Source organism: Scyliorhinus torazame, chromosome 1 (genome assembly GCF_047496885.1).
Source record: "Scyliorhinus torazame isolate Kashiwa2021f chromosome 1, sScyTor2.1, whole genome shotgun sequence".
Lineage (NCBI taxonomy): Eukaryota > Metazoa > Chordata > Chondrichthyes > Carcharhiniformes > Scyliorhinidae > Scyliorhinus > Scyliorhinus torazame.
Window position 1 is genome coordinate 239,789,187 of NC_092707.1, and position 14,241 is coordinate 239,803,427.

Consider the following 14,241-nt stretch of genomic DNA (forward strand, 5'->3'; position numbering starts at 1 on the left):
GGATAGGCAGACGTACACTAGTCACGCAAAGAAAGTCATTCATTTCTTTCCGGCACTGCTGCCCATCCTCCTCTGAAGGAAGCTGGCACTCACTAAAGATGCTATACTCTCCCGGGCAGGGGTGGTCACCTTGATGGTGCGCCGCTTCCTGGAGTGCGGGTACAGGACATCCCACCTCTGCTGCTCATCGTCGCAGAGCCTGGTCAGGGCTCCGGCTGTGAAACGTGGTGCTGGCTTTTGTGCTACCAACCCCTCTCATGGATCTGACACAAGTGCTGGGCAGAGCTGGGGAGGCATTTAGATAAAGCTCCCCAGTGAGAGCAGTGATTACTTTCCCTGGGGTGAGTGAATCAGCGGGAGGCCACCATGAATTCAGGTGGAGGAAAATCCCTTTTCTTTAAGAAACTCCAAATTCCATGAGAAATCCCTCCGATGGACCTTGGGTGGGATTCACCATTCCCCGATGTCGATATCGTAATCGGTGATCGGGTGGAGAATTCCTTCTGATGCTGAAATTGCGGGCAGCGCCGGTTTGGCGCAGGTTTTGTATCCTCCGCCCTCTCCGAAATGGCGTCATCACGTCGCGCACCACACGCCGTTGGAATGGCGTTAACGCAGCAACTGAAGGTCCTCCCCAATGCTCCACCCCCGATGGGCCGAGTTCCCGACCACGCGGTTGACGTGTCGTATCAGCGGTCGGGAACCCGACGTGGCAGCTGCGGACTGTGTCCAGCACCGTCGCAGTCGGGCAGGAGCCGTGCTTCTGGCAAGGGGGGACCTTTGCGAGGACTGGGGGGATTGGTGGGAGGTGGCCAGCGAGTGGCAAGGGGGCCACTATCTGGCAGGCCAGGTCCACGCTTGGTCACCGCCATGTTTTATGGCGCGACTGCTGTGCCGCGCTGATTGTTTTGATGTAAGACGTCACAGTTCCTCCGCACTTAGTCTCAAAGGAGGCGAATCCAGCCCCATGTTTCTCACCGCAACTGACACTTTGCCATTTTTTGGTAAGGCCCCGCCCTCTGACCACAAAAAGGGGTCTCAACCAGGACTCAAGAAGTCTGCCAAAAGTAACAAAAGAAAATGTGTAAACGCGGAACTTGCGTATTCTGCTCGTGCCTCTCTCTCTCTTACGTATTTTTAAAGTGGAGCTTCAGCACCACAAACATTTGATTCAACCTAGAGCCTGCAACTGAGCATTGCCACTCAGCAGGTGCAATAGGGCTCACAGCACTACACTACTTCATTCACAAATAATCAGTAATTTGGTACCATTCACCTCAGCCAAGATTCAAGCTGGTGACCAGCACCAGCAACAAATTTCATGCTCCTGATGCCCTATCCATGCCAGGCTCTGCCAACTCAGGCTCCCAACAGTCCCCATGGCCTTTCATATCGCCAAGCCTAACCCATGGTCTTCTACCCACCCAATGCCAACTAATGCCCCCCACCCATCTTCATGCTCCCTCATGCCACCTATGTCAAATAACAAAGAATGATGCCTGTCTAAACTAAAACCTTCTGCACTTCCAGGGTCCATATCTCTCTATCTCTTTCCTATTCATGTACTTGTCAAGATGACAGTTGCAATGTCGCTATCGTAACTGTTTCCGCCATCTCCCCCGGCATAGATCAGGCAGGAAGAAAAGCAAGAGAAAGAGTCTATTGGCTGAGTATGAACAGTGACATTGAAGTCATTGGCAATTGTTCTTACTTGTCTCACATTTCTTGACAAGTCACTTCTTGACAACAACTTCAATAGGGTTGTATGGTGGTTGAGGAGCTGGAATGGATCTGATTTATATTCGGTTACACCTTTCCGTGTAACGACTTAATAGGATCTTGGTTCTGAACAAATCCTTGTCAGCTAAGCAGGATGTCCCTCCATCTGTGAACTGTCAATTTGGCATTGTGTACCTACATTTTTACCCTGCATGCTAGCCATCTTATCTTATAGTTTTAAAAATTGTTCTCTAATTTCTGAGAGTGAACGGGTAAGAATAGGCATTGGTTTGCCAAACATGAGCTCTGCCAGTGAAGGAGTAATTGCACTTAAAGGTGTTCTCAGATGTAACATTGCAGTGTGTAGATCTTGCTTGGTCTGTTTACATTTGAGGATTCGGCATTTCACTTTGTGAACCGTCCATTTCAGCTAAGCTGTTAGATCTAGGATAATGAGGAAAGAAGTAGTGCCATTGTTGTTCCACTTCTCATACATATCCTGAAATGACTGACCAATAAATGTGAGCCATTATCCATAATGATCCCTCCAGGCACACCAAAGAAACTGAAAAAAACATTTGGACCATGCGTGACAGTTGCAATTGATATAGTGTTTATTGTCAAATAATGGGTTACTTGGTAGAGCAGTCAACAATGTCGATGAAGTCAGTGCCATGGACATGAACGAGGTCAGATGTGATTTTGGGCCAAGGCTGGGTAGGAACTTCATGTGGACTCAATGGTGCTTTGTGCTGACTTGGCAATTGCTCTTACATGCCCCACACTTCTTGACAGCGACTTCAATGTCATTGTTCATACTTAGCCAATAGCCTGTTTGTCTTCCGCATCTTCCTGTCTGATCTATGCCCATTTGTGAGTAATGAAGTTGTTGAAGAACATCAAGTCGCAAAGATTCCAGTATGATGATCTGGCTCAGAGCAATTAAGTTCTTTGACTTCCTCTTTTACACAGCAGAAAGCACTTAGCTGCTTTAGATGTGGTGAGGACCGGTTAATCATGCCAATAGTGTTTATTGTGGTTAGCATCAAAGCAGGGTAATGAAGATGTATTCAAGCATGAAGGGAAAAATCAATAAACAATCCACCAAGCAGCTCTCTTTGGAGTAATAAAATTGTCAATCACTGGCTAATGCAATGTATTGCTGTGTGAAATTGAATGGAAGATCTGTATTTCAAAGGCTGTCAGGGGATTTCAAGCCCTTTGAAATGTACTGGGTTTTTGAGGAAGCCTCTGACATTTGTAACAGTTGCTACTTTGAACAGTTGTGTCTGAAGCAGTAGATGTTGAGGAAAAGGTAAGGGAAAATGCAATGATTTCTCACCGTATTCCTGGACTGCTCTTCAGCTTCAGCAAGGGTCTGATGGGGGGGTCTGATGGGGGGCTTGGGGATCTCTGTCGGGGGTATGATAGGAGGTTCTCTGTTGAAGAGTCTGATGAGGGAGTCTGATGGAGAGACACTGGGGTGGTCATGATGGGAGGGCAGGGGGTGGCTGGGTGGGTGGGGGAACAGGATTTGCATTGTGGGGTGAGGGGAACCTCTGATGGACTTTGGAGGGCACCTACATTACACATCGCAGGTGCACTTGACGATTGTGCCTTCAGCTGCCTCAGTCCTAAGTTCTGGAATTCCCTCCCTAAAGCTCTCCATCTCTCAACCTCTCCCTCATTCTTTAAGATGTAGATGGCCCGGTGTCAAATTTTCTTCAATACCACCACTGTGAAGCACCTTGGGAAACTTTAGAACATTAAAGTAATGAGGTAAATCTAAGTTAATGTTGTTTTCGGAACCAGACAACAGCAAAGAGAGGAAAATGGCATTTTCCTTTCAAAACTGCTGGTCCTCAGTCACAAGAAAATGCGACAGCAGTTGATAATTCATCTGTGGCCCAAACAATGGAGGGTAGGTGATTATTCCACAGATTTGGAATGTGTAAACCGCCACAAACGTGAGAATTGGACTTACTGCAACAGTTCCCTCGCAGTCTTCTGTTTGACACACACCAGTTATCTTATTTTTTTCCAGAACATCCTCCCAGCTCGTTGGGTCCTACAGAGAAGGAAAAACAATTTTGCAGGTTTATCGACATTTCAAGGCATGTGGCAAAGTCACTGACAAGTGTTCTGTGAAATTGAAAGTAAGAACCTCACGAAAACTTGAGTCTCTTTTAGTATTTCCAAAGCTGGAAAGTAGAACATAAGCTCAGAAAGAAAATAACTGAAACTGAACGTAATGGCCCTGATTTTCATCACTGAGGTGGGCCGCTCGAGTTGGGAATTCGCCAGACCCATTTTGGTAGAAAAGCCATCCATATGTTGCAATCTTTGCATCAGTGGTGCAGCATTGAATCGGGTCTGCCGACCCCAGAAGCAGATGGTGGGGTGCCGAGGTCAGCTGGATAGAAGGCCCGCCTCAGTTCTCCGGGTCTCTGCTCCAGTTGTGTTAAACGCTGTTAGGTCCTCTATCCCTCACCACTCACACCCCAAACACTCCCCATGGCACCTCCATGCCAGCTAAATGCCAACTCATGTTTCCCCCCCCCCCCCACCCCTGTCAAGGCCCTCATACCTTCCTGGTCATCTCATGGCCATTTCTTGCCCATTCACTCAGTACACACTATGGGTGTAATCTAACGGGAAAGTTTCTAAGTGTCATTTGTGGTGGGTTTGCTGGGAGTTTCTCCCCGGTTCTGCTAGCGAGTTCCCCACCACTGAATAGCCACGCTTAGGGCGCGATTCTCCGGAAAGATTTCGAAGTGTGGTAGCGAGTGGAAACTGCTGCGCGCTCCCCGTCTTCCCCCCAAGGGGGTTGGAGGACCAGCAGCAGGGTCAGTAATGCCGCCTGGGAGGCAGTGACAGTGGCAGTAGCTGTCAGTTCGGGCAGCATGGCCAGGAGGACCACCGTCCAATGTCGGAAGAAGACCAATGACCTCCACATCTCAGTTCAGCTGGCCACCCCTCAAATTCCCAAACCTGCTCCGATATCCCCCCACAGTCCAAAGATGTGCAGGTTAGGTGGATTGGCCATGATAAATTGCCCCTTAGTGTCCAAAAGGTTAGGTGGGGTTACAGGGATAGGGTGGAGACGTGGGCTTCAGTAGGGTGCTCTTTCCAAGGGCCGGTGCAGACTTGATGGACCGAATGGCCTCATTCTGCACTGTAAATTCTATGAAGTGTGGCAGTGAATGGGAAATGCCGGAATTTCCTGACAACCGACCCAGCGAGGCAGTCTCCAGTATCAAACGTTAATTAGGCTACTTAATGGAGCCCAATGGAGCTAATGAGGGGAGCAGCACTTAAACCGATCCCGCAGAGCAAACCCCAAACAGCACGCAGCCATGCCACTGTGCAGATCAGCTTCATGATTCGGGCTCCCGACCTGGCCAGTCTAATGGACGTAGTGGAGTGCAGACGGGCACCCTGTTTCCCTGAGGGGGTTGGAGGGGCAGCCACAGAGCAGCCAGTGCTGTCTCGTACGCAGTAGCAGGGGCGCCAGCTCAGGGAGAGTGACAAGGAGAACCGGCATCCAGTGTCGCAAGAAGCTCAACAACCTCCACAGGGCAGCAGGGATGAGTTGGCACTGGCCCCCTGGCACGGTCTCGCCTGTACCCCAGGCCCCCCCAATGACCCCGGCCTGCCCCCCACCCCAGTAAATACCGCCATGTGCCTCAGCACAGCCTTGCATCCACCTCTACACCCCACCCATGACCAGCGTCACCTATCTCTCACCATGCCCCACTCCCGCCGCGTTGCATGAAGCATGCGGCTCACAATGTCCTCTCTCTGTCCCCACAGGAGAAGTTCGCCCACAGACGGGAGAGAGCCCAGATGGACGGCGGGATTTCGGACCTCAGGATCCTCACTGTCACGATATCCACATTAGCATATCATGGTGCAATCCTCCCTGAAGACCCCCTCCCCGCCGAGCACTGGGATAACAGCTCCGGGCCCTTGAGCTGCATACCGTAAAATGGAAATGACTACTCCCCTCCTCACTTCCCCTCAGAAACCATCACACCAGCTTCATGTTTTTAAAAGGAGTACTGAACGACGCATGTGTGATTTCTTGCTGGGGAGTTCGGTAATTCCCGAGGGCCACTGCATTGGACTTCAATCTCGCTAATGAGATTGAAATGAATGAAACTGAGGGGTAATGATATTCTCGCCATATTTGGGTGAGATCCAGAACAGACCATTAGGAACGGGCCGAGTGAATTGCAAACTGGGTCGCATCCATCGCGAATCTTGATTTTTGCCTTTCAGCTATTTACCCGGCGCACCCAGAACCATGTCAGGTGCAACGCAGTGGTTAAAACATATCCCATACTGTAAAATTGGCATGTGGGAACTGCTCAGAAACAAACAACCATTCACAAACTCTTTTGAGAAAAATGCTGCAGTGCCCACAAACATTAAAGAATCAAAATCAGAACCTCAAACATTTCATATGTCTCAATCCTGTGCAAATAAACATTGAGATATTGACAAAAGAGATCACAGAACGATCAACAGATTATAACCACATAAAGGTGCCAATCAAGCAAATTTAACACTTTTCTCCAGTTATCAAACAGAACCCCCTAATAAGGGGCGAGATTCTCCGAGACCCCACCGGGTGGAAGAATCGCCGGGGGCTGGCGTGAATCCCGCCCCCGCCGGTTGCCGAAATCTCCGGCACCGGATATTCGGCGGGGGCGGGAATCGCGCCGCGCCGGTTGGCGGCCCCCCCCCCGCAATTCTCCGGCCCGAAGTCCCGCCGCTAAAATGCCTGTCCCGCTGGCGTAGATTAAACCACCTACCTTACCGGTGGGACAAGGCGGCTCAGGCAGACTCCGGGGTCCTGGGGGGGGGCGCGGGGCGATCTGGCCCCGTGGGGTGCCCCCACGGTGGCCTGGCCCGCGATCGGGGCCCACCGATCCGCGGGCGGGCCTGTGCCGCGGGGGCACTCTTTTCCTTCCGCCTTCACCACGGTCTCCACCATGGCGGAGGCGGAAGAGACTCCCTCCACTGCGCATACGCGGGAATGCTGTCAGCGGCCGCTAACGCTCCCGCGCATGCGCCGCCCGGAGATGACATTTCCGCGCCAGTTGGCGGGGCACCAAAGGCCTGTTCCGCCAGCTGGCGGGGCGGAAATTAGTCCGGCACGGGCCTAGCCCCTTAAGGTTGGGGCTCGGCCCCCCAAGATGCGGAGCATTCCGCACCTTTGGGGCGGCACGATGCCCGACTGATTTGCGCCGTTTTGGGCGCCAGTCGGCGGACATCGCGCCGATACCGGAGAATTTCGCCCAAAATAATTATTCTATGAGTCTGGGCTCTCTACCAACCATGCACAATGAGGGTGCCCAGTCTACTGAACGAATGCTTAATTTCCTCATTCTCTTATTGGCTTCCTTTCCTCCTTTCACCCTTTCGCGAATTACATCTTGCAGGTTTACAAGTTGGACAGTCAAGGCACAGAACTGTATTGTTGGATGGATTGCTTTAAATCTTGAGGCAAACATTCACTGGCCACATTAATTCACAACGTGATAAAAGTCTGATCTGGCCTGTCCTTGGAATTCTATTTATGGATGAAGTGCGATGTTCTTACATGGAGAAATCGTATCCTGTTGAGCGTAGACCATTGTATTCAACAAGCATTGAACCCTGAATGACATGGTCTGTATCACTCACGAGAACTTTGCTGGCGATAATAGTGGTGCTCCAATGGTTGCATCCTTTGTCATTTCTGTTAAAACTTACATTGCTCAAAGCATCAGCAAAGCTCCAGAAAGCATTGCGTGATTTGAGTTGCATATTCAGTACAGTCTATTCTTTATTGTTTGGCAATCCTGGCTTGACTTTAATGCAGTCAAACCTTTTAGCAGTGTTGCCTTCCAGCACATGTTGACAACTTTACCTTATGGAAAGAACTTTCATTTTAAATTACCTCATCATATTTCTCACAAACAATCCATAACATGGGATTAATTTGATGTGAAATTACCACGGTGAGCAGAACAGCCATTCCGTGCATTCTGAAGATCATAAATAGATAGAAGTTGAATCTGAGCATTGGTGGTTAATTCGTGTTCCTCTCTCCATAGATCATGAAATTATAGAAACTCTGCAGTGCAGTAGGAATCCATTTGGCCTATCGAATCTGCATTGACCCTCCTGGTGTTCGCTGCAGAAAGATTGGAGTTCAGGGCACCTGACGAATTTCCTGCTCGTCTTTGAATTCTACCACGGAACAGTTAATATTACCTGAGAGAACAGATAATGTTCCAGTTTAATCCCCATCTGATGCCTGCACCTCCAAAAATACGGCACTCTCTCAGTAAAACATTGAAGTGTCAATCGAGATTGTCTCCCAGGCCTTGGTAGGGTTTGAAACCATAGCCTTCCGATTTCAGAAACAAAAATGTAACAACCAAGTCGAGCTGACTTTGTACTAATTGAATTTAGGCTATAAATGGAGAAACCAGAATCTTTTTTGTGAGCAAATATCAAGGTAAAATACATCAGTGAGCATGCAAAAGGTCACATTTAACATTACCAGACTAAATCATGACCTTTGCTCTTGGCAGTGTCATTGATTGACACCTTGATAGGTTTTTGCCAGTTTTAAAAGCAGAGGTGAAGAAGGAGGAAGGGAACACACTGTCTGAATACTGTCAGCCGTTGTTAATTGCACAAACAAGAAACAAAATAAGTTGGAAAGAAGACAAAAAAGACCACAGTCATTTCAAAGTGGAGATGAAATACAATACTGTGACTTCCTCCACTGTCTCCTCCACTAACCTTATCCATTGCTGCTTTATTGATTTCTCAGTGAACTTTACCAGCTGTCAGGCAGCATACTGACAAATAGAACATACATAGAACATACAGTGCAGAAGGAGGCCATTCGGCTTATCGAGTCTGCACCGACCCACTTAAGCCCTCACTTCCACCCTATCCCCGTGACCCAATAACCCCTCCTAACCTTTTTTGACACTAAGGACAATTTATCATGGCCAATCCACCTAACCTGCACATCTTTGGACTGTGGGAGGAAACCGGAGCACCCAGAGGAAATCCATGCAGACACGGGGAGAACGTGCAGACTCCGCACAGACAGTGACCAAGTGGGGAATCGGTGCTGTGAAGCCACAGTGCTTTCTACTTGTGCCACCGTGCTGCCCAAAGCTTTGAAATTCTGTGACTTAGTATTTTAAGTGAAAAATGATGTAATTAGACAGTATGGTCTCCTGTGGAGTCATAGAATCATAGAATTTATAGTGCAGAAGGAAGCCATTCAGCCCATCGATTCTGCACCAGCCCTTGGAAAGAGCACCCTACCCAAACCCCACACCTCCACCCTATCCCCTTTATCCCTGTAACCCAACCTAATCTTTTTGGACACTAAGGCAATTTAAAATGGCCAAGCGCCTAACCTGCACATCTTTGGACTGTGGGAGGAAACAGGAGCACCCGGAGGAAACCCACGCACACACGGGGAGAATGTGCAGACTCCACACAGTCAGTTACCCAAGCTGGGAATCGAACCTGGGACCCTGGAGCTGTGAAGCAACTATGTTAACCACTATGCTACCGTGCTGCCCTCTTATGTGTGCATGTCTCAGTTTCAGCCACAGCATTGTGTAATTTTATGGTTTGGAAATGGCAAAGCACAGATTTCACACAACTGATATTTTGGCAACTATAAATTGGCACATTTTACTGCACAGGATTTTGCCTTATAAAATTTAAAGCGCAAAAATGAATAAGTAATTTGGCACAGTAGAACAGTGGTTGGCACTGTTGCTTCACAGCGAGTCCCAGGTTCGATTCCTGGCTTGGGTCGCTGTCTGTGCGGAGTCTGCACGTTCTCCCCGTGTCTGTGTGGATTTCCAGTGCTCCAGTTTCCTCCCACAGGTCCCAAAAGACGTGCTGTTGGGTAATTTGAATACTCTGAATTCTCCCTCTGTGTACCTGAACAGGCGCCGGAATATGGAGCTTTTCACAATAACTTCATTGCAGTGTTAATGTAAGCCTACTTGTGACAATAAAGATTATTATTATTGACGGTCTACCACAGGTTTCCATGTGCGCAATGAGAAGCTGGTTATTTCCTGTGTGCCTGCACTTTATTTCGGAGTTAGAATGGCTCAAATAGATGTTTTCCCTGCTTGTACCTTGAATGGACACTATCAATCAGTCAGACAGGCTGGTGCAACAGCAAGGTACCAAATTTGGTCAATGTATTTGTCAGCAGCGTCTTTGTTAATCACTCCTGAAACACCAAGCATTAGGAAGCATTTTATGTTGCAACTACTGGACATGAAGGCACAGTACGATAAGATATTCTCATGACCAACATCCGAGCTGCCCCTGAACTGTTGGCCTCTGAAGATGTGTAAACAGAAGTGTCAGAGTCCATTAGGGGTCATGGTGGTTTAGTGGTACTGTCACTGGGCTAGTAATCTGGGGACCTAGGTTTGAATCCCACCAAAGCAGATGGTGAAATTTGAATGCAATAAAAACCTGGAATTAAAAGTCTACTGATAACCATTGTTGATCATCATAAAGCCTCATCTGGTTCACTAATTTCCTTCAGGGAAGGAAACCTGCCACCCAAACCTGGTGTGGCCCTAATATGACTCCAGAAAGCAATTTGGTTGATTCTTGAATGCTCTCTGAAATGTCCGAGCACATCACTCTGTTAAATGTCCCAGCACATCACTCAGTTCAAGGGCAATTAGGGCAACAAATGCTGGTTCAGCCAGCGCTCCCACATTCCCTGAATGAAAAATAAATGTGACATTCAAGCCTGATCAGTACTTGTTCACCTGCCTTATCTTTCGTCTTTTATACTTCAGCATGCACATATGCCTCTTCCTACTGTTATGGACCAGGGTTTAGAGAACTCCAAAGTGTATCATGGAGTTTACCTGACCCACAACTTTTAATAGATTGTGGTATGGGGAGCACACACCCCACTCTACAGGTGTGGTACAGCAGAAATGGAAAAGTATTTTTTTTAAAGCAAAACAATATTTATTCTATGAACTCAAGTTAATCTTTTTAAAACATACAGTGAACATCTTAGCAACCATCAATTCAAATATAACCCCCAAAGAATGCAACACAAAGTAATCCTTTAAGCTTTCCTTTCAACATCCATAAGACTTAAAATACCCTTTCCAGAAGCACATCAGGTTAAAGTCATTACTGTTATTAGTTTTAAATCACCGGGATAGATTTACAGTCTTTAGATTACAGAGAGAGATTAATACACCTTCTGGCTGTGACTGCAGCTATCCAGCTCTGAAAACGAAACTAAAACACATCCTGCAGCAAACAGCCTAAAACAAAATTAAAAAGCTGACAGACAGCCCAGCTCCACCCAGTGTCTGACATCACTGCAGTAATAAACACCCATTACTTAAAGGTACCCTCACATGACACTTCCCCCCCCCCCCAAAAAAAAATAAACCATCAACTTCAAGATGGTTTCATTTTTCACCTTTTCACCATCCATTAAGAAATGCCCACAGTAAATATACTTTATCATTTAAAAAACAACGCATGCAAACAGGTATAATAATATGGTCCATTTTTCTTTCTTCCTCCAACTGGAATCCTTCTCGATTGACAGTCTCTTTGAACAAGAAGGTCTCTGCATGATCCGCCCATTTCTCTACGCCTCAGCATTTCTCTTTAAAGTCAGATACTTTAGTTCAATCTGATCACAGAGTCCCTTGAAATTCTCCAACACAGGAGCAGTGGTTATCACAGCATTCAGGCAGTTAAATGTCTGTTGAAAGTCTGCTGTCCACTGAAATTTTTGACGTTTCTTCAGCAAGTCTATCAGTGGAGCAACCACGCTACAAAACCTTTTCACAAATGTTCAATCAAATTCACTCATGCCAAGAAATCGCATTATTTCCCTTTGTCTCGAGGGTATCAGAAACTCCTTAATAACTGTGGGTTTCACATCCCGTGGGACCAATTGACCCTATCTGATTGTATGACCAAGGAAAGTGACTTGGGCTTTTCCAAATTCACTTCTGGCTAGGTTTATCTCCAAACCCGCCTCCTGAAGTCGATCGAATAACTCCATCAGATGTTTTAAATGTCCTTTCCATGTCTGGCTGAAAATTACCAGATTGTCGATGTATACCGCACAATTGGGTAATCCTGAAACAACTTTGTTAGTTAACCGTTGAAATGTGGCTGAGGTGTTTTTCATGCCAAATGGCATAACTTTGAATTGGTATATACCATCTGGAGTCACAAAAGCTGAAATCTTCTTCACCCTTTCGGATAAAGGTACCTGCCAGTAACCTTTAAGTACATCTAATTTAAGTAAAGCTCATTTTTCTCTCCTTCCCTTTCAAAGTACCTTTTAAGCATATTCACATGACACACTCAGTGAGTCTTCCTTCTATCTGGTGTTTTCACCACATAATTCACCCCACTTAATTTCCTTTCAATCTGATAAGGTCCACAAAACCTTGCTTTTAAAGGTTCACCTACCACTGGTAACAATACTAAAACTTTATCTCCACAGGCAAAACTACGAACTTTGGATTTCTTGTCCGCTACCCGTTTCATCACATTTTGTGTAACTTTCAAACGTTGTCTAGCCAATTCACCTGCTCGATTTAATTGTTCCCTAAAATTTGACATGTAATCCAATAGTGTAATTTCCGATTTCTCACTCACCAATTTTTTCTTAATCAATTTAAGTGGTCCTCTTACTTCATGACAAAACATTAGTTTAAAAGGACTAAATTTGGTTGGCTCATTAGGTGCATCCCTAATTGCAAATAGTACGAATGGAATTCCTTTATCCCAATCCTCTGGATAATCTTGACAATATGCCCTCAACATTGTCTTTAATGTCTGATGCCACCTTTCTAACGCTCCCTGCGATTCTGGATGGTACGCAGTTGATTTAAATTGTTTTATTCCTAAGCTATCCATAACTTCTTTGAATAACCTTGAGGTAAAATTCGATCCTTGATCCGATTGTATTTCTGTGGGTAGTCCATATCCAGTAAAGAATTGAAGTAACTCCTCCACAATCTTTTTAGCTGTAATATTACGTACTGGAATGGCCTCTGGAAACCTAGTAGATACATCCATTATCGTCAAAAGATATTGATTCCCACTTTTTGTTTTAGGAAGCAGTCCTACGCAATCAATTAGGACCCTTGTAAAAGGTTCCTCAAATGCTGGAATGGGTATTAAGGGTGCTGGTTTTATCACTGCTTGAGGTTTCCCTATCACTTGACATGTGTGACATGATTGACAAAATGTAGCTACATCTTTATGTAGTCCAGGCCAATAAAAATGTTTCTGGATTTTAGCTTGAGTTTTCCTTCTTCCCAAATGACCTCCTACTGGTACCTCGGGCGTCATTCTCCGACCCCCCGCCGGGTCGGAGAATGGCCGTTGGCCGCCGTGAATCCCGCCCCCGCCCCCGCCCCCGCCGAAGTCTCCGAAGGGAGAAAAGTCGGCGGGGCGTTAATGGCGCCACTGCCGCGAAGAATGTCACGGGTCTGCGCAAGGCAGCCGATTTGCGGCCTGCCGATATTCTCCCTTCCGGATGGGCCGAAGTCCCGTCGACGTGATGACCGTTCACGTCGACGTGAATCAAACCTCCTTTTCATTGGCGTGACCCGGTGCTCCAGGCTCACGCCGACCAGCGAGGAGGTGAGTGACGGCCTGGGGGGTTGGCTCTGGGCAGGAAATGGCGTGGCCGCAGACTGATTGCGTGAGGAGAGGTGTGTCTCGGCTTGTGTGTGTGTGCGGCGGGGGGGGCGGTGGTTAGAGTAGGCTGGGCTCCGGGGGAGTGCCGGGAGGGGGTCCGTGCCGGGGTGGAGGTTGGGGGTTGGGGGGGGTCCGTGCTGGGGTGGAGGTTGGGGGGGGGTCCGTGCTGGGGTGGAGGTTGGGGAGGGGGTCCATGCTGGGGTGGAGGTTGGGGGTTGGGGGGGGGTCCGTGCTGGGGTGGAGGTTGGGGAGGGGGTCCGTGCCGGGGTGGAGGTTGGGGGGGGTCCGTGCTGGGGTGGAGGTTGGGGGGGGGGGTCCGTGCCGGGGTGGAGGTTAGGAGGGGGGGTCCGTGCTGGGGTGGAGGTTGGGGGTTGGGGGGGGTCCGTGCTGGGGTGGAGGTTGGGGAGGGGGTCCGTGCCGGGTTGGAGGTTGGGGGGGGGGGTCCGTGCTGGGGTGGAGGTTGGGGGTTGGGGAGGGGGTCCGTGCCGGGGTGGAGGTTGGGGGGGGGGTCCGTGCTGGGGTGGAGGTTGGGGGTTGGGGGGGGGTCCGTGCTGGGGTGGAGGTTGGGGAGGGGGTCCGTGCCGGGGTGGAGGTTGGGGGTTGGGGGGGGGGTCCATGCTGGGGTGGAGGTTGGGGAGGGGGTCCGTGCCGGGGTGGAGGTTGGGGGTTGGGGGGGGGGTCCGTGCTGGGGTGGAGGTTGGGGAGGGGGTCCGTGCCGGGGTGGAGGTTGGGGGGGGGGTCCGTGCTGGGGTGGAGGTTGGG

The 14,241-nt window shown here is 48.6% G+C and overlaps 1 protein-coding gene across 7 annotated transcripts in view; it reads right to left on the bottom strand.

The window, feature by feature from the left end:
- The window catches only part of prkn (parkin RBR E3 ubiquitin protein ligase), a 1,727,639-nt gene that overhangs the window by 842,728 nt on the left and 870,670 nt on the right, over positions 1-14,241 (bottom strand). For all 7 annotated transcript variants that reach the window (XM_072503765.1, XM_072503792.1, XM_072503774.1 and 4 more), the window contains one exon: positions 3,704-3,787. In XM_072503765.1, the coding sequence (XP_072359866.1) occupies positions 3,704-3,787 (84 nt within the window). The remainder of the gene's footprint in view (positions 1-3,703; positions 3,788-14,241) is intronic.